The sequence below is a fragment of the Symphalangus syndactylus genome, chromosome 18, assembly GCF_028878055.3.
Source record: "Symphalangus syndactylus isolate Jambi chromosome 18, NHGRI_mSymSyn1-v2.1_pri, whole genome shotgun sequence".
NCBI classification, from domain to species: Eukaryota; Metazoa; Chordata; class Mammalia; order Primates; family Hylobatidae; genus Symphalangus; species Symphalangus syndactylus.
In genome coordinates, this window is record NC_072440.2 from 56,481,220 (window position 1) to 56,505,418 (window position 24,199).

Consider the following 24,199-nt stretch of genomic DNA (forward strand, 5'->3'; position numbering starts at 1 on the left):
TCTGGAGCCCCTTGGCATTCACGAGGGGGCGCGGGTGTGACACCACAGCGGCGTCGTGGCTGTTTGCCTCCTGACCGCCTCCCAGCCCTCCCTCGGGCCACTGGGCTGGAGGAGACCGGCCAGCGGGCGCCGGGCCCTCCACGTCCTGGCCCGAGCTGCGGGCTTGAGAGACGGTCGGCTGGAGCCCCCATCCTCCCCGAGGCGAGGCCCTTTGGGAAGCTCGGCGCCCCGGCCCTGCCCGATAGGCCCGGCGCGTCTCCTCCCGCAGGAAATCCCACCCGCCCCGCCGCCGCTTAAGGTGGACCGGGCGGGGGCCGACGGCGCTGTGGGCGGGGTGGGGCGGGGCTTTGTGTTGGTCCCCCCTGGCAGAGCAGGCGGTGCCAGCGGGAGACCCTCAGTCAAGCTCCGGAGCCTCCCCAGTGAGGGTCATTGTCCTCAGCCACGCCAACATGCCCCGAGCGCCCTCTGTTCTGAAACCCAGACCCATTAGACCCCTCCCTAGGTGGAGATCTGTGGGGTGGGCCTCACCCATCGCCCCCAGCCCTGAGTGTCTGTCTGCTCCTCTACAACCAGAACCCCGAGCGGCCCTACCCTGCGGCACAGGCATGAGGCTCCTTGGCCTGGAGGCCCCTGCTCGCCTGGGGAAGCACCTGGCCGCAGCTCCTCAGGGTGGGCAGGCCAGGGTTGTGGCTGTTGGAGGGAGGAACCCAGGACTGGGGCCGGGACCCAACCCTTAATGCAACTAACTACTGCACAGCAGAAATGGTGATGGGCTTTCTCCCAGGCAGCCATAGGGGTAAGCACTGCTCTCAGGGTGCCCTGCTCCAGGAGGCCCAGCCTGGAGCACTCCCAAGCACTGATGGTAGCTCTGAGGCAGTGGAGGGGTCTCAGGGCACAATGGTGAGCCTAGAGCAGACGCCACTGGAGCAGACACCTTGTTACCTGGGCTCTGCAGTGGCCACGAGTGAGCCTCTCAATTGGCAACACACCTGACACCTGGCACCCATCTCCAGCCTCCCCCTTGCTCGTACCTTCCCCCATGAAGTGTCTCCTCTAGTGGCACATGCCACAGAGCCCCTCAGGGTCCAGGTCTGACTCCATGCCCATGCTCTGTGCAGGGTGCCAGGACTGTCACCTTCCTCCACCAGCTGAACCCTGGAGTAAACAGCCAAATGCTGACAGTGGGAAGAAGCGGAATCAGGCCTACTTGGTGAGATCCCTTTTCCCTTAAGTTTTTAACACAGGGTTTCACTCTGCCACCTGGGCTGGAGTGCAGGGGTGCAATCATGGCTCACTGAAGCCTCAACCTCCAGGGTTTGAGTGATCCTCCCGCCTCAGCTTCCCAAATAGCTGGGACCACAGATGTGCACCACCATGCCAGGCTATTTTTTATTTTTTATTTTTTTGTAGAGATAGGGTTTCTCACTATGTTGCCCAAGCTGGCCTTGAACTCCTGGCCTGAAGTGATCCTCCCGCTTTTGCCTCCCAAAGTGCTGGGGTTACAGGTGTCAACCATTGCATCTGGCCTTGGGATCCCTTTTCCTTAACATAGAGGCCTGGGCAGAGGGGTCCCAAGTAGTGCGGACCCGCTACTGAAGACAGAACAGAGCGAGGTCAGCACCGGCCTCCCCCACCAACATGGCTGCCAAGCCCATGGCCTAGTTTCCTCCCCAAGAAGAGCTAAGATCCCAGGGAAAAGGAAAATGAAGCAGAAAGCAGGAGGCTCTCCAGCCTGCAGCCCGGCAGACAGACCTGGGATGGAAGGCTGAACCACACTGCATTCTCACACAGTCCCCAGCACTGGCAGGACCCCATTCCGCTCACCGTTGTCTGCCAAAGGGAACCCAATGGAAACACAATGGGCTGGATAGCTGGCACAAGTGCCTACAAGGGCGTCCTTGTATAGCCTACCCTGTGGTCCCGTGGGGCCAGCACGTGGACGCATTCTGTCTCCCAGCACAGCTCCCTTCCCCTAGCACCATCACATCCTGCAGTGTCAACAAGCTGCATCCTCAAATGGGCCCTGCAACACAGCCCCACCACAGGATGGCACTGTCTCCCAGCCATTCCGAGGGGCCTTCCCACGGTTGGGGACTCTCCCTTGGAGACATTTCTCCCATCCCCAGATGAAGGAAGTCAGCCTGGAATTTTATTGGAACCCCAAATCAAATACAGAATGCTAAACATCCTTTCTGTGCTGGGGGGGTGCCTGTCCTAGCCAAGGGCTTCTCTCCTGGAAGCTCCAGCCGGTGCAAGGGGCCCTCCCTTTCACAGACATCAAAGCCTCCAACTGACACCTGTATCCGACCTGAGGCCCCGGGGGTCACCAAGAGTGCGGCACAGCAAGGTACCATCTGCAGTGGACGGCGTCACCCTCCCAACACGAGGACCTCACTCGGCACAGGGCACAGGCTTCACTTCTTCTTGGGTGCAAAGTGCACCACTGTCCCCCTGCCAACCTGCTGGAGGCAAGCAGTCCATGAGCATGAGGGCCACAGCTCACAGAACACAGTCAAGATGCCAGTGAGGAGTCGTCAGTTGGGCTTTTTAAAACCTAGAGCAAAGACCATACCTTCAGGGACCATTTCCATAGTTCATTACCAAAGGCGTTTCTCTGAGTATGTAGGGCACTGGAAACCACGAGGAGTCGGCACAGCCTTCTCTCCTGAGGTGGCCTTTCCCTCTGCAGGGGCCACTCTGCCACAGGGACCCACCAAAGTCAGCCTTGGCTGATGCTAGAGACCATAAAGTGGTTCCCATTTATGTAAAAATAAACCTGAGAGTAGTTGCCTTTGGAAGTACATCCCCCAGGGCGGCGGTCCCCAACCCTTTTGACACCAATGATCAGTTTGGTGGAAAACATTTTTCCATGGACCAGGGTGGGGGAGTGGTTTCAGGATGAAACTGTCCACCTCAGATCATCAGGCATTAGGTTCTCATAAGGAGTGCACAACCCAGATTCCTCACATGCGCAGTTCACGTTAGGGGTTGCACTCCTATAGGAATCTAACGCCCTGCTTATCTGAGGGGAGGCACTCAGGTGGTAAAGCTCGCTCGCCCACCACTCACCTCCTGCTGTGTGGCCCAGTTCTTAACAGGCCACAGACTTGTACCGGTCGGCAGGCCAGGGATTGGGGACCCCTGCCCCAGAGAGACAAAGGACTGGTGTTTAAACCAGCAGGCAGTCACCAGACAGGACACAGCACATGGAGGTCAGAAAGAACAGGGCCCAGGCCCAGATGGAGGGCACGAAAGAGCAAGTGATGGCAGCAGGCAGCCAGCCTCAGAGTGAAACACGTCTGGTAGGTGTTCATGACAAACGGTGACAGGGCATGTTATGGCAGTTGGGACCACACACTTAAGATGGCATTTGCAGAGACAATCCAGTATACATGACAACCCCCAATGGCATACTAGAAAATATCTCATTTAAAGTTACTGCAGATGCCCATAACTCCAACACTGCCAAGTGTGGACTTCAAGTCCAGGAGGCCAAGACCCCAGTTTTCTCCCAGGCCAGGGTACAACAGGCTTTCCAACAGAAGAGCTATAGGGCTGAGCCCCACCCAGCACACCGGACTGGCCTTTCCCCCCACAGGGGCCACTCTGCCACAGGGGCCAGTCAGCCCTGGCCGATGCTGGAGACCCTGCTCAGTTGGCTACTGCCTCCCTGCTCCAAAGCCAAGGTACTCCGGTGGTCTTCCTTTCTCTCCTCAAAACACAGAAGCCCACCCTTCCTCACCACAGAAAAAAAGCAGTGGCTGTTCAGGACATAAGGCACAGTGGAGCCTGCCTCGGCAGAGCCCACGCTGCCCAGCCCACAGCCGTGCATCAGTACCACACCTGGCACCAGACACCCCTGGCCAGGCTCCCTCACCAGCACCAGCTCAAGACACCTCAGCTTCAAGGCCCACAGCAAGATACTTGCACGACCTCAGACACCAGGGCGAATCTCCCAGGAACCCAGGCTGGGCTGCGGACAGGCCTGGACATACACCTGAGGGGCTTAGGCAAGCGGCACACAGCGCAGGGGCCCGTACACACACAGTCCTGCCATCTGGTCCAGGTTCCAAATGTGTTTTTTATTCACTATTTTTGATGACTATAAATAAGTGTTTCCACTATGGAAAAGAAAGTTAGCACAGTACATTTTCATGACTGGGGAATGGATTTTCTGAAGTCATCTTCAATAGGGCAAAAAACTTAGAAACAAAAAAAAAAAACAACCTGAATGTTGAATTCAGTTCTTTATATAACGTCCCTTGTAAAAATGAAAGAATAAAAACAAACCGAAAAAGAGGGGCAGGGTAAAAATTTTTTAAAAAAAGGAAAGGAAAGATAGGAAAAGAAAATAAAATAAGACGATTTATTGCTTCTCCTCAGCATCCTCCTTGGTCTCCTCCTTCACCGAGAGAGCTTCTAGCTTTTCCACCACTTTTTCGGCATGATCGTTTTTGCCTGATCCTGCTAAAAACACAAGCAGCACAGTGAGAAAACAGAAGCACGGTGCATTCAAGCACATGGCCCTCGCCAAGCCAGTCCCAAGTGCCGTCACCCACCCACAGCGGCTTGCCCGCCCTCAGGACAGACTCCTGCCTGGCCAAGCCGCCTCCTGGAGTCTGTCTTCTTGAAATTCAATGACGAAAGGAAGCCAAGTGGATGCATTCAAGCACTCTCTAGACCATGGTCAGGCTGCTCAGTGACATCTGGTCACTTGCCACCACAGCTGCAGTCCAGCCTCATGGCAGAGGTGACCAAGCCCTCTGAGACAAACCGAGGACCATCATAAAGCACCTTCTGGTGAGCTCCAGGCAGTGCCTGGACTCCAATGCCTGCCCAATTGGATGTGAGGCCAGCAACACTGACAAGTGCTCAGGGCTCCCCAGGAAGCACCTGTGTCCCCAGAGAGCTGCATCGCCCTGGATAGGTGAGGCGGCCACAGCACCCTGGAATGTTTATCTGGCAGACAGAAAAAGCACCCGCCTGGAAGTACAGACAGGTGCAGAGTGAGTCTGCAAAGAAGTCCCCCGACCCATGGCACCACGTCACCTTTCTTTTCTCTCTCTTCAATCTCTTTCCTGCATTCTTCAAACTTTGTTTTGAATTTCTGTGCGTCTGTGGAAGGGAGAGCGAAGACTTCCTAAGAACTGTGAGCAGTGGAAGGGACATGCCCTGCCGGGTCTGAAGAGTCGGGATTCAGAGAAGACCCATTTCATGGTAATTTCTGACCTAAGAAAGGACTGGTCCACCTGACATCAGCCCTGGCCTTCTGTCTTCATCTGACTGCACCCATTTGGGCAGAGCGGTAGAGCACGGACCCTTGGGCAACCAAGGGGCATGGGCCTCTTTGCCACAGGCTTGGCTCCCAACCGTGTTAGAAAGGCTGCTGGGGCAGCCACTCCCAGAGCCAAGGACAAGGTCACTCGGCACCAAACGGCCAGCTACCAGGTGCCAGGCCACAGTACCCACTGACTACTCCAGGAGCCACTGGACGCAGCTTGGACGATCTGGACTGGAAAGACTTCTGAGCAGGGGAGAGATCAGCCTGGGCCTGTGGATCTCTCTGCCCAGCCCCTGCTGGCACCCAGGCAACCATGAGGGGCCCCTGGCCCCAGTGAACCAGAAGCCTGGCATGAGGATCAGCACTGGGAGGAAGCCCTGGGTTGGGCCTCGGGCACCGCAACACCTGATGGGAACCGGAGCTTGAAGAGCAAACCAAAGTGCCAGCCACAAGGCGGCTGAGCGGGCACTGCTGTTCACCAGCTACTTGGCACAGCTTTGAGTTTAAGGGGGAAGGCGCTGCTCATGGCTTCAGTCTGGGCATGGCCCCCAAACAGCAGGGCAGGGCAGCCCACACGACACACTTCCCAGTTACTGCCTCCTCTCCCCAAAAGGCAACAGCGTTTGTTGCACATAACCCGCCACGCTGCCAAGCAGGTGAGCCCCAAGTCGGGCAGGTCCCCAGGGCCCCTTGGCTCACTCTCAGCATTCAGGAAGCGGATGGCCAGCAGCTCTGGCTTGGGGCACTCGTCGGCGAAGTCAGCGTGGGTGTTCCAGACCCAGGCACGGTCGCTACCTGCATTGGGCTTCAGCTCCATCATCGGCGTGACTGAGGAGAGAGAAGCTCGTGAAGATGGTGGGATGACTGCAAAGGGCAGCCCACCCAGCCCTCGGCCACAGAGCACCCTGCTCACCAACCTGAGAGGTCTGTTTCAGACAACACAGGGACAGTCTGGGGTTGCAGAACCAGGCTTAGACAAAGTACCACAGTGCCTGAGTTTTATTCAAACCTCTTTGAAAATGCCCCATATTCACTTAAAACCAGGACCATCCTAACCAGGAATGGGCAGCCTGCTCCCTGACCATAAGGCCGTCTCCATGAGGAGCTCCTGAGCTGTGTTCAAGACCACTTGGCACACAGACCCCCACCTCCAGAAATGCAGAGAAGCAGAGCTAGCAAAGCAGGCCCCACCTGCATCCCAGGGCTGCACTCAAGCCCAACCCTGATCCCCTTGATTCTGACCCCGGCCGTGAAGTCAGAAGCCCAGGGTCAGACATCAGGGCACAAGGCCCAGGGGGCCCAGTCTTTCCTGAAGGAACCCAACACATAGAGCCAGCCTATCTGAAAGTGGGGGGGCAGCAGAAGGCTAGAAAGTGGGGCAGTTGCCAGAAGGGAGCCCACTGGGGGCCGCAGCCATGCATCCCCATGACTGATGCAGGAGTGCCCACCTGCATCCCCCCCCATGACTGAAGCCTGGAGGGCACAGGAGACAGAGCCACGGCCTGCAATGGACGCCTCCATCCCAACTCCCCAGGCACAGGCAGTCCCAAGGGGAGATGGCCCTGCAGGCGACCACTCTTCAGAACAGCTCCCTGAGAACCCAGACCATCCCCGGTGCCCATGCCCAGTCCAGGCCATATGCACCCCCAGGATACCCCTACATGTCACCATCTGAACTGGGAGCTGAGGGGGGTCTCGTCTACTGCAGCCCGCCACAGCGGATGCCAGGCCCCCTGCATGCCCCCTTCACACCCCGCCCCTGAACCAGCCCACAGCCTCTCCGACACCCTACCCAGAGGCCAGCCTCTACCCACTGCTACTTTCCCTGTCTACCAAGGGCCCATGATGGGCACAAGACACTGCTGGCTATGCAGATGGCTCTGCCCAGATGCCCAGGGGCCCAGGACCAACTTATGATGCACACACAACAACCCACAACCTGACCCAGGCTCTGGGAGCAGCACAGGGCATCAGGGAAGACCCCCAAGGAAATGATTCAAACTGGGCTCGAGGAGGAGGAGGACCAGCCAGAGTGCAAGCTCTCCCAGGACTAGACATGCTGGGCAGGGAGGGAGGAGAACCCAGGAGCCAGTTCCCAAGGAAGTCTGGCAGGCCAGGCCGTGCAACAAGGCGCTCACGGCATAGGCAGACCACCGTCCACTCCTCTGCATCGCCCTCAAGGGCTGAGCCACTCAGGCTCCTGCCAGCAGTCATCCTGCACCTGGGATGAGGGGCCCTGCCCCACCAGACACGCCTGACACTCAGCAAACGACACTAGGAAGCTTACCAAGGGACGTCCCAGGACAACGGTACTTCCAAACATGCCAACAAGCCAGGCAGCACAAGTTCAATCTAAAGACAGCTGGCAGCCAGCCATACTCGGGACAACCTACTGCCACTTCTTTGCAGGCTAGGCTGGACCCCTCACAGGGTGGCTAGAGCTCTTGGCTGAACCTGCCCAAAGGCTTCTACTTATATAGCTTCACAGGCGCCCAGGACCTGGCCACCTTCTCAGCCCTGTTCCCCTCCCGTTTCCTCCCCAGGAGGATCCTGGTAAGGGTAGAACACACCATAACTGGGGAGGTTGGCGCCTGGGCACCTCACACATCTGCTCTCACACTGCCCGGACACCCCCAATCTCTCTCTCACACACACACACACACCTTCAAATACCACACCCCCCCGATACCACACCCCCTCAGACACCAAACCCCCCCAAGACACCACACACCCCAACACCCCCGGACACCACACACACCCAACCACACTCCCCCAGACACCACAAACCCCCCTAGACACCAAACACCAGATGCCCCCTACACACACCCCTGGATACCACACACACCCCCCCCACCCAGACACCACACACCGTACACCTCCCCAGACACCACACACACACCCCCAAGACACCATACATGCCCCAACACCACACCTTCAGACACCACACAGCCCCCGCCCAGACCACAAATCTTCAGACACTACACACACCCCCAGACACCAGATACACACCCTAAACACCAAATACCCAACCACACACCCGACACCACACACACACACCCAACCACACATCCCCAGACACCATACCCAACCACACCCCCACCACACCCCCGACTCCCAACTACACCCCCCAAAACACCACACCCAACCACACCCCCCCAGACACCACACACCCCCTGCCCCAGATACCACAAACCCCCCGACACCAAACACCGCCCCTCACACACACTCCTAGATAACACACACCCCCCCCAGACACCACACACTGTACAACCCCCCAGACACCACACACCTTCAGACACCACAGCCCCAACACCATACTTTCAGACACTACACACATCCCCCAGACACCACATACACACCCCAAACACCCAGACACCACACACACCAAGACACTACACCCAACCACACACCCCACCAAACATCCCAGACACCAGACCCCCAACCACCCCCCCAGACACCACACCCAACCACATACCCCACCACACCCCAGACCCCCAACTACACACCCCAGACCCCCAACTACACACCCCCAAACACCACACCCAACCACACACCCCCTGCCCCAGACACCACACCTTCAGACACCATAGTCCCCCAGACCACACACCTTCAGAAACTACACACACCCCCAAACACCACATACACACCCCAAACACCAAACCACACACCCCCAGACACCACACACACCCAAGACACCACACACCCCCAGACACCACACCCAACCACACCCCCAAACACCACACCCAACCACACTCCCCCAGACACCACACCCCCTGCCCCAGACACCACAAACCCCCCCCAGACACCAAACACCACCCCCAGATGCCCTCTACATACACCCCTAGATACCAGACACACCCCTCCAGACACCACACACTGTACACCCCTCCAGACACCACACACTCTCAAGACACCACACATGCCCCGACACACCTTCAGATACCACACAGCCCCCCAGACCACACCTTCAAACACACCCCCCTACACCATACACACCCCAAACACCAAACACCCAACCACACACCCCGACACCACACACACTCCCAAGACACCACAAACCCAACCACACACCGCAACACCACACCCAATCACACCCCCATATACCATACCCAACCACACACCCCAGACACCAGACCCCCAACTACACACCCCCAAACACCACACCCAACCACACCTCCGACATCACACCCGCCCCCGCCCCAGACACCACACACACTCAACCACATACCCCCATACACTACCGCCAGTAGATACCACAGCCCCCCAGATACCACACACATACCCATTGACCCCCCCAAACACCAACCCCCACCCCCCACCCCCCAGACACCACACACACACACACACACACACACACACAGCGCCCCCTCGCCCTGCAGCACTCACTCCTCGTCCCGAGCCCAGCCTGGGCGCTGCGTCCTCCCATCAGGGCCCGTCTGGCTGACTCCACACCCCCGTGTGCTCTAAGCTTCGCTTCGGGCCTGCTCTGAGTTCAGAGGCACGTCTGAAAAACGTATTTCTGGTTTTAAATTCAACAAACACACCACAAACTTGCACTCCATGTAATAACACGCTCCCCAGCTCCCAGTCAGCCCTGAAAGAATCTTCCCAAAGGTCCCAGGCTGAGGTGTTGGGGCGGGCGTTGCCACCTACTGTAGTGATTGGCACAGATCTTCAGGGTCTTGTCCCTCCGCATGAGGAGGCGGATGGCCCCTTTCTCCTTGTGCTTCAGGAGCTTGACGTCACCAGTGCCTCGCTCCTTCCATTCTGGGAGATCGTTCTCGGAGGCAAATCGGAACAGTTTTGCCCGCCTGCAAGAAAAGCCGTGAGGTAAGAGTGCAGACCTGCAGCCCACATGCAGGACCTGCATGGGAGGACACAGGACAACTCTGCACTGCAGGAACCCATGCCTCCACGAACGCCCCAGCCCTTCTTCAGGCTCCAGGAACTTCCCGTCACGACACCACCAGAAAGCGCAGCAGCCCAACAAACTCCAGGCCCAACGAACTCCAGGTCACCTTGAATTCCAGCTCCACAACCAAGAGAATTAGACGACTGGGTGCGGTGGCTCACTTGTAATCCCAGCATTCTGGGAGGCCGAGGCAGGCAGGTCATCTGAGGTCAGGAGTTCAAAACTAGCCTGGCCAACATGGTGAAACCCCGTCTCTACTAAAAATACAAAAATCAGCTGGGCGTGGTGGAGGGTACCTGTAATCCCAGCTACTCAGGAGGCTGAGGCACGGAAATCACTTGAGCCTAGCAGGCAGAGGTTGCAGTGAGTGGAGATCGCCCCACTGCGCCTACAGTCACAATATTTCCCCCAGTGGGGACCAGCCTGGGCAACACAGCAAGACACTATCTCTAAAAAAGATAAAAAAAATTAGCTGGACATGATGGCTAACACCTGTAGTCTCAGCTACTCAAGAGGCAGAGGGAGGAGGATCCCTTGAGCCCAGGAGTTCAAGGCTGCAGTGAGCCATGATCTCACTGCTACACTCCAGCCTGGGTGAGAGTGAGACCCTATTTAAAAAAAAAAAAAAAGCCGGGCACAGTGGCTCACGCCTGTAATCCCACACTTTGGGAGGCCAAGGTGGGTGGATCACCTGGCGTCGGGGGTTCGAGACCAGCCTGACCAATGTGGAGAAACCCTATCTCTACTAAAAATACAAAATTAGCCGGGTGTGGTGGCACATGCCTGTAATCCCAGCTACTCGGGAGGCTGAGGCAGGAGAATCCCTTGAAGCCGGGAGGCACAGGTTGCGGTGAGCTGAGATCGCACCATTGCACACCAGCCTGGGCAACAAGAGCGAAACTCCGTCTCAAACAAAAATAAAAGAGGCCAGGCGCAGTGGCTCACGCCTGTAATTCCAGCACTTTGGGAGGCCAAGGCAGGTGGATCATGAGGTCGGGAGATCCAGACCATCCTGACTAACTCGGTGAAACTCCATCTCTACTAAAAATACAAAAAATCAGCCAGGCGTGGTGGCACGCGCCTATAGCCCCAGCTATTCAGGAGGCTGAGGCCGGAGAATCGCTTGAACCTGGGAGGCAGAGGTTGCAGTGAGCCAAGATTGCGCCACCGCACTCCAGCCTGGGCAACAGAGCAAGACTCCGTCCCATGGTCACTGTGCAAGAGCACCCCAGCCCCAGAGATCTGCAGGGACAACATGGATCAGGTGCAGGCCAAAGACCTCCGTCACGACACCACCAGAAAGCACAGCAACCCAACAAACTCCAGATCATCTTGAATTCCACTTCCACAACCAAGAGAATTAGACGACCGGGCGCGGTAGCTCACACCTGTAATCCCAGCATTCTGGGAGGCCGAGACGAGGGGGTCATCTGAGGTCAGATGACCCAGAGAAGAGGCCCAGGCCTCTAATCAGGCAACAGGCCCTGGCCAACACCCAGCCCTCCTGCCCAGGAGCAGCCCCTCCCACTGGGGACCAGGGCACCCAGAATCCAGCAATGCACTCAGGGCTCAGGCTGGCGCCCTCCCTGTGTCCAGCTCTGCCTGCCTCTCAGACGACTCTGCTCTCTGACCCAACATGATTCTGGCAAGAGACTGTCTCATAAGGTTTCCCAACAGGATGCCCCTGGAGCTTTACTGGGAAGACCCAGGCCCACCCTGCTGGCCTCACCTCCCTCAGGGAGGGCCTGGGCCCAGGCCACCAGAAGCACCTCCCACCCGACGTAGGCAGTGAGGGAACAGAGGCAAGCACTTCACCACAGCAAGGAGCTACTCCCAAACGGGGGCTGCGGCAACGCATCAGCAGAGTGGAGCCGTGGCCACCCAGTGGCTTCAGGGAGATGTCCATCACCCTCTGTGACCAAAGGGTGACACACAGCTCTCCTTTCCCAGGTATCCCTCCTGGCCCCCTTCCTTGGAGAGGAAACTCACAGTAGGAATGACTCTCTGCTTCCCTCTCCCACCCCAGAGCAACCAAACCTTAACCTGGACTCTTAAAGCAACTTCAAGGGTGGGGGGGTTCCATGAACTTGAACAGGGAAAAACTACAACCTCATTTTCACTGAGGTGTGTAACTAAACATGATGTTTGTTGCAATCCTGAGTGTAGGCGACAGGCCACAGTCTCTGTGGTGCTGTGACGCTGTCACAAGACACAAGGCTGGCACCCACCACCACAGCTAGCTCTTAACTGAAAGCGTCAAGAAGCACACATACAGGATTTTTTTAAGTGGTTTTAATAACTAAACCATCACCTATTTTCATGTGTTATCACAAGCATTATGTTATGTATTAAGGGTGGGCCAGGCGCGGTAGCTCACGCCTGTAATCCCAGCACTTTGGGAGGCTGGGGCGGGCAGATCATGAGGTCAGGAGATCGAGACCATCCTGGCTAATACAGTGAAACACCATCTACTAAAAATACAAAAAATTAGCCAGGCGTGGTGGCGGGTGCCTGTAGTCCCAGCTACTCCAGAAGCTGAGGCAGGAGAATGGCGTGAACCTGGGAGGCAGAGCTTGCAATGAGCCGAGATGGCGCCACTGCACTCCAGCCTGGGCTCAAAACAACAACAACATCAACAACAACAACAAACACCGGGTGGGGGATTTATAAGCTTCACAATGCCAAAGAAGTCTCTGCTGCAAAAACTTAAAACCCCCTGCTCAACCAAGGGACTCCCTGGATCCTAAGAAGCCAGTGGCAAAAAAGGGCAGTGGGGCCGCCATGCCAGTGGACAGAGCAGCAATGATGGGATGCCCTTCATGCAACTGGCTGCAGGGCAGCAAGGGCTCCTGGTGAGGATTCATGAAAGGAACGGGTTAAATTTCCACATGGGATTAGTCACCAACTTCAGGCCCTTTCTTTAAGCAGCCTCAGTCTGATTAGAAGTCAGGCCAAGACCTGGACATCCATAAAAGTTGTAACCTCAACCTTAAAGAGTCCTATTTCTGGGACATCAGCCTACTTACATTTTAAAAAGTTCCTCTTCATCTTCTTCCAGCGTTTTAATTTCTTGCTCAGGAAGAGAAACTATTGGCTCAAACTGAGGGTCATGGTTGGACTCGTCTGTATTCTCAGTGGAAGTATCATGGTCCTCATGAGTATCCTGTGGAGATACAAAGAGGTCACACTGCTGGCCTATGGATCTGGCTCACAACCAGAGCCCAACCAGTGCCTGCAGTGGTCAGCCCCTCGGCAATGAAGGGACTTCAGACACAAGGATGGGCCCCACCCCAAAGCAAGAAATTAGGCCCACTCTTCCACACTAGGAAAGCGCTGCATTTACGCCCAGCTCCATACACTCAGTGCGCATAGAGTGAGACACCAGAGTTTGGGGCCCCTCCCCTAGATTCACAGACATCAATCAGATCCGTGCACAGACTGATGGGGGACCCTACAAGCCGCCAACACTTGCACAGAGTGGCCTGGGAGAAACTGCCTCATCTCTTTGAGCATCAGTTTCTTCCTCATCCATAAAATGCAGATGATACCTGCTGTGTGAAGATCAAAGGACACAATGATGGGTCGAAATAGATTTTAAAATGTTACTTTAAAGCAAAATGTAACTATTTCAGTTTTTACTAATTAGGAAATAGTTGTGCTCTTCCTTACTAGAACGAAAAAAGTCGCTACAGGACTGCTAGTATTTACAATGGATTCACAGCTCTGCCAGCAATTTTTTCACAGTTCAGAAAATTAAGTTACTAACTAGATAAATTGTACCGGTGAAAGTCATGAAATCCTGGCCCAATTTAGAGGATAAGAGAGCACCAATAATCAAATTTTAGGTTCGAGTCTTCCAGAACACGTGCCTTGGTCACCCAGAAGTCCGTAAGAGACCCAAGACTTCACCACTAGACTCAAACTGGAAAAGAAAACATAAGCTTTTCGCTGCTCTTCACTGTTCCCCACAACACTGCGGCTCTGCAGCGGCCCGCACTCAACCAGACACCGCAGCCAACAAAGCCGCCGCCTGGGTCGGCGCATCTAGTACCTGTGCCCCACGCTGGAACACGAGCTTCTGCCACAGAGGCCAGTGGCGGTTCCAGACGTAAGAACCGAATGAATGAAGTGCTGCGTGGGCGACAGAAAGAATAAATGCACCGTACTAGTGGGGAGCCCCAAGTGGGCCGAGCCGGAGGAAACCCGCCGCCCGTACCAGTTCCCGGAGGCTGGGGCCGTCCCGCGTGTCGACGGCCGCTCCCCAACCACCCCAAGGTCACGCGGGCGCCCTGCAGCCCCCAGGCCTCTGCAGAGCCTGCACCCCCAAACGCCCCAATTCCGCAGGCCTCGAGACCCCAAACCCCACGCGCCCCGACTCCACGCCACCGAGGCCCAGCAGACGGCCGAGCCTGCAGGCCGGCGGGGGTTGGTGGCGGCGGCGCGGGCCGCCCACGTGGCCGCTGATAACGGCCCCGGTCCCACCCGCCCCGCCCGCCCACCCTGTCCCCGCTTGGGCCCGGCCGCACCTTGGCGGCCGCCATGGGGGCGCGGCGGCGGCGGCGGCTCGGCTGGGTCGGTCGTCGCTGGCTTCGCGGCCTCTCGGCGGCTACTCGTAGCTCCTTCCCTCCGCGTCTGGCGCCGGCGCCTCCCGCCCGCCCGCTCTTCCCTCCGCCCCACGACCCGAACCTCGACCCCTGACCCCAGCGGCGGGAAACGCGCCGCGATTCAAAACCAGTACAGCTTTATTGGCTCAGGAGGCGGACACTCTCATTGTCCGGCCCGCCCCGCGCTTCCCGCCAAAACGCCCGCGGCGCATGCCCGGCCCGCCCGTCAGCCAGGGGAGCGCGCACTCCCGGCGATCCCCGCGCGCACTTCCGTCCCGGCCACGCGCGCCGCTAGAGCTGGCTAAAGTGGTTGGGGGTTGGATCCGGCGCGTGGCGATGACGTTGCCAGAAGCCAGGATCATAGAGACGCTCGGCCTCCGCCGCACGCGCTGGCGGACTAAAAGTGGCTGGCGAAGCGAGCGGCCGGCGTGGGCCCCTGGCGGGCGGGCGGTACAGCCCCAAGCCTGAGACCCGGACCTGAGTAACGCAGGTTCGAGTCCCGCCCCGCCTGGGTCGAAGCCGGGAGTGGCGGCGACCTCGCGGCGTTGCACCGGCTCTCTGAGCACCTCCCCTCTGAGAACTTCCCTTGTGACGGGCCCAGGACGAGGTGGCCGGGCAGCCCCGATGGCACCCCTGGTCTAGGCGGAGAACCGCCTAGGCGATGAGTGAGAACCTCGACAACGAGGTAGAGTGCGGGGAGACGCTGGGTAGAGGCGGGGATGGGGTGGGAGGAGGCGGGGTGGGGCAGGAAACCTGCCAGAGAATAGGTGGGGACGAGGCAGGTGCGATGGGGGAGGAAAGGAGACGGGAATGGGGTCGGGAGGGTAGAATGGGGGAGGGGAGGGGCAGGGCTGAGTGCAGAGTGCACCGACGGAGGTCTGGGTGTGCCATAGGGAAGCCTGGGGGGCCAGGCCCCAGGGCCTAGTCCTCACCCTAGCACCCCATCTGTCCCCACACAGGGCCCGAAGCCCATGGAGAGCTGTGGCCAGGAGAGCAGCAGCGCCCTGAGCTGCCCTACAGTCTCGGTGCCCCCTGCAGCCCCGGCAGCCCTGGAGGAGGTGGAGAAAGAGGGCGCTGGGGCGGCTACAGGGCCGGGGCCTCAGCCCGGGCTCTACAGCTACATCAGGGATGACTTGTTTACCTCTGAGATCTTCAAACTGGAGCTGCAGAACGTGCCTCGCCACGCCAGCTTCAGCGACGTCCGGCGCTTCCTGGGCCGCTTTGGTCTGCAGCCCCACAAAACCAAACTCTTTGGGCAACCACCCTGCGCCTTTGTGACATTCCGCAGCGCTGCAGAGAGGGACAAGGCCCTGCGCGTTTTGCATGGTGCCCTCTGGAAAGGCCGCCCACTCAGTGTGCGCCTGGCCCGGCCCAAGGCCGACCCCATGGCCAGGAGGAGGCGACAGGAGGGTGAGAGTGAGCCACCAGTAACACGAGTGGCCGACGTGGTGACCCCTCTATGGACAGTGCCCTATGCTGAGCAGCTTGAGCGGAAGCAGCTGGAGTGCGAGCAGGTGCTGCAGAAACTTGCCAAGTGAGTGTGGGCACAAGACACCCCTCCTCGCCAGGGCTCTGCCCGGCCCTGTGCTTCCTCAGCCTGCCCATGCACCAGTTGGGAGGCCCAGCACAGGATCTGGCGGCCCCTTTGGGAGCTTGCCAGCGAGACACCCATGTCACAGTGGGCACAATGACATCCCAAAGGAGGGGTCAGGAGCCTGGACATTTGGGGAGTGGGGAGTGGCCTGGCATGGGTGGGGGGCAGTAGGTGGAGTCCAACCACAGATCTGCTCCTCTTACAGGGAAATCGGGAGCACCAACCGTGCCTTGCTGCCCTGGCTGCTCGAGCAGAGGCACAAGCACAACAAGGCCTGCTGCCCGCTGGAGGGGGTCAGGCCATCACCCCAGCAGGTCAGGCTAGACTTCGGTGGCCACAAACCCCTATCCTGGGTTTTGAAAAACTTTGCTTTTGCTCACCCTTCCTGTTGATCTCCCTGCTTTGTGTCTTATTCTGGTAACTTATCACATAGTTGTCAGCTGTTCCTCTTGTTTGACTGCCAGCCCCTGTGGGGAAATCAGGGTTTCCAGGCACAAGCGCTGGGCAGCCAGGGTAAGGTGCAGCTGTCTCTCCCTGCAGACTGAGTATCGTAATAAGTGTGAGTTTCTGGTTGGCGTCGGGGTGGATGGGGAGGATAACACCGTGGGCTGTCGGCTCGGCAAGTACAAGGGCGGGACATGTGCTGTGGCAGCCCCGTTTGACACCGTGCACATCCCCGAAGCCACCAAGCAGGTGGTGAAGGCCTTCCAGGAGTTCATCCGGTGAGGACCTGTGACGGGGCTCCTGGGAAGTCCTATGTGGTGTGGGAGCAGAGGGTGGTGATCCTGCCCCGGGAATTCTGGAGTGCCTGCCACTTCAGCCAGATGAAGGAAGGTGTGGCCAGAGGAGAGAGCAGGGGGACTGCTTGCCCAGTTGTGGGCACTCAGGCCAGCTCGTGATTCCCACAGGTCCACTCCATACTCGGCATACGACCCAGAGACATACACAGGCCACTGGAAGCAGCTGACTGTGCGCACCAGCCGCCGCCGCCAGGCCATGGCCATTGCCTACTTCCACCCCCAGGTCTCAATGGGGGCCCTGCCGGGGGAGGGTGCCTAGCCTGGGTGGGACTCAGCACAGCCTGATGGGAACTTTGCACCACTTACTCCAGAAGCTGAGCCCTGAAGAACTGGCAGAGCTGAAGGCCTCCCTAGCGCAGCACTTCACAGCAGGGCCAGGCAGGGCCAGTGGAGTGACCTGCCTCTACTTCGTGGAGGAGGGACAGCGGTAAGGAGCCCGAGTGGGGCGGGGCAGGTCCCTGCAGGGACTGTGACACTGAAGGACCTGCACCTCCGCCCACAGAAAGACTCCTAGCCAGGAGGGCCTGCCCCTGGAGCATGTGGCTGGGGACCGGTGCATCCATGAGGACCTGCTAGGGCTGACATTCCGGATCTCTCCGCACGCCTTCTTCCAGGTAGTCCTGAGTCCCTGGTGGGCATGGGGACATGTTGAGGGAGGCCTGACACACCATCAGGACGTGATGGGAATAGTGGGCTCAGGCGGTGAGGTTTGGGGGAGCATCCAGGCAGGGGAGCCACAGGGGAGGGTGAAGTAGGAAAGAGGTTGGTCATCACTGATTTGACTCGGGACAACCTAGAGGTACACACGGCAGTGGTCCTTGTCACAGGGAGGATGAGGAGTGGCCCTCAGTGCATTACCACAGGGCGCTGCTCTGGGCTCGGCAGGAGGTAGGCCATGGTGGCCTCTGGGCTGGGAAATACTGTTTCACTCTCTGCTCACTGCTGCAGGAAGGCTGTGGGGACCTGGAGGAGCCCTGTTTTTGGAGACAGGCCTGGCAGGACCTCCTGGAGGGCCAGGTGTGGGGGTGGGAGTTGCAGTTGGGTGATTCCAGGGGCCCTGGTGTGAGTTGTGGGAGGCAAAGCCCCCTTGCTGGGGCAGGGAAGGTGCAGTCTATTGGCCTGTGGGACCTCGTGACCCCTCAACCAAGTGGGGCAAGGAGGAGGCTGTGCTTAGCACGGGCTTGGCTTTTAAAGCCAGGGGCTGGGTGAGGGCATCAGCAAGGCTGGTCCAAGGTGGGGTCAGGGAAGACGTTGGGCACCATAGTGGGGAGTGGGCGCCGGAGGTCCCAGCAGGATGGAGGGACCAGGAATGTGGGCCTCAGGGGGCGCCAGTGGCACCCCGAGAGGAGCCACTGACATCCTGGGCACCGCCTGCCCCCAGGTGAACACACCTGCAGCCGAGGTGCTCTACACAGTCATCCAGGACTGGGCCCAGCTGGATGCAGGGAGCACGGTGCTGGACGTGTGCTGTGGCACTGGCACCATTGGCCTGGCCCTGGCCCGGGTGAGCCCTCCTGCCCTGCTGAGGGCACCCTCTCCCCACCCCAAGACCCCCATTGACCCCAGCTCGAAGGTACCGCAGCTGACTCCATCATGCCCAAGGCCCAGCTCCTCTTTGCTGCCCACAGGGCCCCATGCACTCCCCTCCCTGGGTGGGGCGACACCATGCTTTCCTGTTTCAGAAGGTAAAGAGGGTCATTGGGGTCGAGTTATGCCCAGAGGCCGTGGAGGACGCCCGGGTGAATGCCCAGGACAATGGTGAGTGGCAAGGCCGTGGGTGGGGGTGGGGATGGGGGCGGGGATGGGGGCAGCCGCCACCCCTGCTGCAAGCCTCAGCCATGGCCAGGGCTTGGGGGCTGCCCGACAGGTACAGCAAGTGAGCAAGCTCTTTGGCTAGGGGTTCCCCAGGGCTGGCCCTGCTGGGAGGGCATGTGGCCCTCTGACAGGCCACGGTGCCATCTCTTCAGAGTTGAGTAATGTGGAGTTCCACTGTGGGAGGGCCGAGGACCTGGTGCCCACCCTGGTGAGCAGACTGGCCTCCCAACACCTCGTGGCCATCCTGGACCCACCCCGTGCTGGCTTGCGTGAGTGGCTTTTGCTTAAGGAGGTGGCACGGGAACGAGGACACATGGGGTGGCTCACCATGTTGTGCACTCTCTGGCTGTGGGGACCCAGCTGGTGTTTGCCTCCTCAGATTCCAAGGTGATCCTGGCCATCCGCAGAGCTGAGAACCTCAGGCGGCTGCTGTACGTCTCATGCAACCCCCGGGCAGCCATGGGCAACTTTGTGGAGTGAGTGTCTGCAGGGGCCTGGGTGGGGGCTAGGCCTGGCACCAAGCCCCCAGCTCCCACAGGAGCCCCTGATTAGCCTATCGGCTGACCTTGGCGCCCTCCTTTTCCCCCCACAGCCTCTGCAGAGCCCCATCTAACCGGGTGAAGGGCATTCCCTTCCGGCCGGTCAAGGCTGTGCCAGTGGACCTGTTCCCGCAGACCCCTCACTGTGAGATGCTCATCCTGTTCGAGAGGGTGGAGCACCCCAATGGCACAGGGGTCTTGGGGCCCCACAGCCCTCCAGCTCAACCCACACCAGGACCCCCAGATGACACCCAAGAAACTGGGGCCTTCCCCTCATCCTAGGCCCAGGACCCATCATGGGGACAGGAGCTGAAGGGCTCCCAGGGCCCCAGGGGCGGGGAAGGCATGGCTTGCTGGCCAGGATATTCAGAGGTAGGCAGCCAAAGGGCACAGACCAGAATTGGCCTGCTGCTAGGGGCCAGGGGCCCTGACCAGGAAGGCAGGTGGGCTCCTGCAGCCTGTTCCCCATCCCCAGGGCCTTTGTGGACTAGCCAAGGCCGTGAGGGCCAGAATAAACAACTGCTCAACAAAGGGTGTTTCTGTGATGAGAACCAGGGTCTGAACACAGGGCCAGGGTGCCAGGGAAAGGGCCAGACTAGGCCTAGGCAGCTCTGCAAGCCTCTCTGCATGGCTGGGGGAGTCAGGGCAGAGCTTACTTTAAAAAAGAATGTTGGATTTGATACTTAAACTTGAGGAGAGGCAAAGACAAGTCTGGGAACTGCACCAGCTGGGGGGGGGAATGGGGTGAACACTGGGCACAGTTGGCCCCTCTGTGGGCAGCCTGGCCCTCAGCCCGGCAGAGAGGGCATCAACCAAGGAAGGGGCCATGCTGGGGTGCTGCTCAGCTGTTACAAAGGCAGGGTCCAGCCTGCAGGGAGGCTCCAGGAGGAGATCTGGCCAGTCAAGGGTCCACAGGGTGCCAGCCTCTCACTCTCAGAATAAAGACATCAGCCATTCCCTTCTGGACAGTTTGCTTTATGCGTTCAGACAATCGAGGCTCGCCTTCCAGGCGCAGCCCAGTGCCCTGGATGGCATCAGCACAGGCTCCCCTGCCCTGGCCTTGAAGCATGGCTGTGTACACGATTCACACCCACGCTTAGCAGATGGGGAGGGGGGGGAGGGGGCACAGAGACCACAAGAGTATGGCAACACCTGCTGTGGTGGTGCCTGGGAACAGCAAGACACAGCGAGGCTCCCCAGTCTTTAGGGGAACACATGTGCACGAAGCTTTGGTTCACAGGCGCATCTGGCTGGCTAAGGGCAACAGTCACAGTCAAATGACTATTCACAGCTGCAGACAGGAGGCAAGACAGAAGCAAGTGTCTAATTATAGCAATTTGAGTTGAGGGTTTCTTTTTTAAAGGTCAACAGAAGCCAACCTTGGTCACACAGGTAGTGAGGGAAGGATATGTTGTGGGCGGCCCACAGGCCAACATTGTTTTCCTGACAAAAAAAAAAAAAAAGCGCCATCAGTACCACCTGTGGGAGGCATGGTGGGGGACAGACATGGCAGAACGCTGGACTCTTGCTTCAGATGGCGCACCAAAAGCACACGGCACTCTGCACAGGTGCCAATGCACTTGATGCAATGGTGGCATCAAGGCCAGCCTTTGAGCACACCCTGGTGCCTCAGACTCAGGCAGGAACACACTCCATCCCACACCCACCCATACGGGCCACCAGTCGAGAAGCAAGCTGGGCACCTGGCAGCTGCCTTTGACATCCAGAGAAGCCGCTGTCACAGGCAACAGCTCTGGATCAAGAATGGGCTACACTGAAGGCCCTTGCTTCCTGTTTAAACAAGTCCACTTGCTAAAATGCATGATTCCAAATCTACCTTCTACTCTCACTGTAAAAGTCTTTCAAAATGCTAAAATATCACAAAAGCTTTAAAATTCAATGGGTGGACATATGGACTCGACTGCAAAAAATCTTTGTAAAAAACTGTTGCCGGAGGCCAGGAAAGGCAGGGAGGGCCTCAGTATCCAGAAAGGCGCTTTTAGGGCATTAAGACTTCATCAGAAAAAGGGGCCCTAGGAGGCCAGGGCAACTCTGGGAGGTGGCAGGACGTCATCCTTGCTGGCATCGTGTCCAGACTGGAGAGGGACCACCTTGATGGTTTGCCTCCAATCCCAGAAAGGTAGTTCTGATGCTAAAATTCTGTTTAAGCCAAAAGGTTTAAAATATTCTTTCTGTTCTACCTTTTCAAAGAGTGAGGGCAGGGCACCATGTGCACTTCCTGACCAGGTCCCTGCAGCAGCCCTGCAGGCGCCCTGGGCACATGGGCCACCTGGCATCACGGGCCAGCCACAGGACTCAGCCATCCCCTCATCTGTCATCCAAGCATCATGTGTCGTCAGTGCATATTACATACTAAAATTCGTGAAAGCCTTCATAAAAAGAGCCTGCAGCAGGTGCACAGAAGCAGGGTCCACCACTGTCCACAGTCACCAGCTGCCACTGGTGCAGTCGCTGAGTTCATCCATTCAGGCCTGGAGCTTTCCAGGGAGAGCTGCTGCTCCACATGTGTGCTGTGTGGCCATGGCTGTCCCTGTACACCAGAGCGTCCACCCTAAGGCCAGGCCCACAGGTTGGCCACAGGGAAGGAGCTTGGGTTGGAGGCCTGACACTGTGGTGCACGATGCATGACTGCTGGTCTCCTCAGAAGTGCCACTGGCAGCCCCCGCGCCCTGGCCCGTGCCACCTCCCTCACACGTCCACGGTGCACAGGGGCTCACCGCCAGGCTGGGCGGACGCCACAATGGACATCTTGGGCTTCTTTCGAGTCTCCTCCTGAAAGAACAACAAAGGTCAGGGGTACCAGTGAGGTGGGCTCGGCAGAGGCTCAGGAGGGCACAAGCTGGAGGAAGAGCCCAGCAGATCATGCCAGGAGGCTCTGGAGCCCCAAGGGCACAGTGCTTCTGATGCCAGGCTAGGAAGAGCAGGGAAGGCCTGAGGCAGGCCAGCCTGAGACTGCAGAGGCCCCCTGGATTGCCATCAGAGCACAACATGTGCAGCCTCCCTGGCAATCAGGACATGTACCAAGAAGTGAAGAATTTTGGGTGCAGTTACAGGGACGGGCCAGGCCTCCCCACTGGGTGTTCCTCCCTTGCTCGGCTTCTGCTTGCCCCAGGCCCAGCCAGGAGCACTGTGTCCTGCACCTGCTGCCCTTGAGCCCCACAGCCCCTCTTCCGACCAGGGGCAAACCGGGCAGTCCCACTGGCTCCAGGAGGCCAAGCCCCACCCCAGGGAGCAGCGAGGGACCTGCTGGCCTGGGTGGCAGCAGATAGGTCCTGGGGCTCTCACCCAGGCCAGGGGACTGCCACACTTAAGAAAGCTCCCACCCAGAAGGCCCAGGTGGGCAGGTCACGCCGTGGCCACACAGACGATGCCTGAGGACAGAAGACACCACTGCCAGCCTGACAGGCCCCTCTTTGAGTGGGGTTCCCAAGGTGGCTTTAGGAGGCTTCATCAGGACCAAGCCCTACAGATTCAACCCTGGCAGGTGCACTGACCTACCTCCAAACACCCAGGGAGGACATGGGACACAGGCGGCCCACCAAGGCTGTGACCTTCATGGTCCACCAACAGGCTGGCCTGCCAGCTCTCTAACAACAGAACCAAAACTGAAGTGATTTATAAAAGTATCACACATGTTGAAGCTCAAAGAAAAGCCTGTATCTGATTTTGGAAGGAGGATCCAAGCATTTCCAAGGTGTCAGCTAAGGCACAGGTCCTGGGGTTTGCTGTCCCTTCACAGCTGCCACAGGAATGGCTGTGGCCCGGCAGCTCTCCCGCTAGGGTGGCACTCACCCTCTCCTCGGCCAGCCTCTTCATCTCCTCTTGGAGCTTGCTGAGGATGTGCAGGTTGGGCTTGTTTTTCTTGGCATACTGCTGCAGCTCAATCACACTCTTGTCCGACGTCTCCTGGGAAGTATAGCACCTCACGCTCAGGACTGCAGGCTGTAGTTCTACGGCTGCCCGCTGCCCAGCAGCTGTGTGCCTGGGACCCTGAAGGCAGGCGTGCCCAGGGTCTGGCAGACACAAAACAGCCAGGAGCCGTGGCAACATAACTGCATGCTGACTGGCCCGCCTCAGTGATGCCAGGCCCACTGACAGCAGCGGAGAGCGAGAGGCAGTCCACAGCTGCCAGGCCTTTCTGCCCACACCATGCCACTTATATGGCCTCCTGCCATGGGCAGAGTAGGGAAGTGAGGTGCTTGTGGTGCCCAGAGTCCTCATCAAGGAGAGAAACCAGAGTGTGGCCGCAGCCAGTAAGAATAGCACGCTGCAGCCCAGCCCATCAGCCCCAGGCACTGAGTTCTCTGCACACTCCATGAATGCAGAGCAGCATCAGGCTGGCCTCAGCCCCTTCCCGTCTTAGGCTAGCCCCAAGGGTGTTGTGGTTCCTCGGGATGCCAGAGCTCCCCCAAGCTGTGGCTGTGCCAGGCTGGGACTTTTCCTCCTCCTGCTCAGGGAAGTTTCCCACCCCTGGCCCAGAGTGGGGCTTGCCTTCTCTCCCTCCGTCAGAGCCAAGGACCATGCACAGCAAAGGCAGAAGCAAGTGCTACCTACATTTCAACTTGCTTCCCAAAAATGTCTCTCCTCAAGTTCCTTAACACGCCCTGGTGGCCCATGTGGGCTCCCTCACCCT

The 24,199-nt window shown here is 58.5% G+C and overlaps 4 protein-coding genes and 1 non-coding gene across 10 annotated transcripts in view; 2 read left to right on the forward strand and 3 right to left on the reverse strand.

Annotated features, from left to right (window-relative positions):
* The first annotated feature begins 897 nt into the window (after positions 1-897).
* LOC129467490 (uncharacterized) lies at positions 898-2,841 on the forward strand. The gene is made up of 3 exons (XM_055252011.2): positions 898-964; positions 1,119-1,210; positions 2,275-2,841. The coding sequence occupies exons 1-3, from the start codon at positions 898-900 to the stop codon at positions 2,731-2,733; spliced, it is 618 nt and encodes a 205-aa protein (XP_055107986.1). The 3' UTR covers positions 2,734-2,841.
* A 1,220-nt stretch (positions 2,842-4,061) lies between these two features.
* Positions 4,062-14,907, reverse strand: RANBP1 (RAN binding protein 1). Of its 4 annotated transcripts, none has more exons than XM_055253662.2 (6): positions 14,720-14,907; positions 13,220-13,356; positions 9,935-10,092; positions 5,981-6,109; positions 5,050-5,115; positions 4,062-4,464 (listed from the first exon to the last, which is right to left on the reverse strand). In XM_055253662.2, exons 1-6 carry the CDS (start codon positions 14,732-14,734, stop codon positions 4,367-4,369), a joined length of 603 nt encoding a protein of 200 aa, XP_055109637.1. In that variant the 5' UTR covers positions 14,735-14,907; the 3' UTR covers positions 4,062-4,366. The 4 variants fall into 4 exon arrangements, with proteins under 4 accessions (XP_055109637.1, XP_055109635.1, XP_055109634.2 ...); XM_055253660.2 differs by having other exon boundaries at positions 4,062-4,467; XM_055253659.2 differs by having other exon boundaries at positions 4,062-5,115.
* Positions 4,892-5,016, reverse strand: LOC129468724 (small nucleolar RNA SNORA77). Its single transcript, XR_008652802.2, has one exon. It is a non-coding gene; the product is annotated as a small nucleolar RNA SNORA77 (small nucleolar RNA).
* A 134-nt stretch (positions 14,908-15,041) lies between the features above and the next one.
* TRMT2A (tRNA methyltransferase 2 homolog A) lies at positions 15,042-20,076 on the forward strand. Of its 2 annotated transcripts, none has more exons than XM_055253609.2 (12): positions 15,042-15,482; positions 15,757-16,331; positions 16,597-16,705; positions 16,932-17,113; positions 17,300-17,414; positions 17,503-17,618; positions 17,694-17,805; positions 18,573-18,695; positions 18,874-18,949; positions 19,159-19,275; positions 19,386-19,482; positions 19,599-20,076. In XM_055253609.2, the coding sequence occupies exons 1-12, from the start codon at positions 15,459-15,461 to the stop codon at positions 19,825-19,827; spliced, it is 1,875 nt and encodes a 624-aa protein (XP_055109584.2). In that variant the 5' UTR covers positions 15,042-15,458; the 3' UTR covers positions 19,828-20,076. The 2 variants fall into 2 exon arrangements, with proteins under 2 accessions (XP_055109584.2, XP_055109583.2); XM_055253608.2 differs by having other exon boundaries at positions 15,090-15,482; positions 18,820-18,949.
* Positions 20,077-20,504: 428 nt separating this feature from the next.
* Positions 20,505-24,199, reverse strand: part of DGCR8 (DGCR8 microprocessor complex subunit) — a 31,951-nt gene continuing 28,256 nt past the window's right edge. For both annotated transcript variants that reach the window (XM_055253602.2, XM_055253605.2), the window contains 2 exons: positions 23,359-23,472; positions 20,505-22,338 (listed from right to left, as the gene is read on the reverse strand). In XM_055253602.2, coding sequence (XP_055109577.1) covers positions 22,255-22,338; positions 23,359-23,472 — 198 coding nt within the window. In that variant the 3' untranslated portion in view covers positions 20,505-22,254. The remainder of the gene's footprint in view (positions 22,339-23,358; positions 23,473-24,199) is intronic.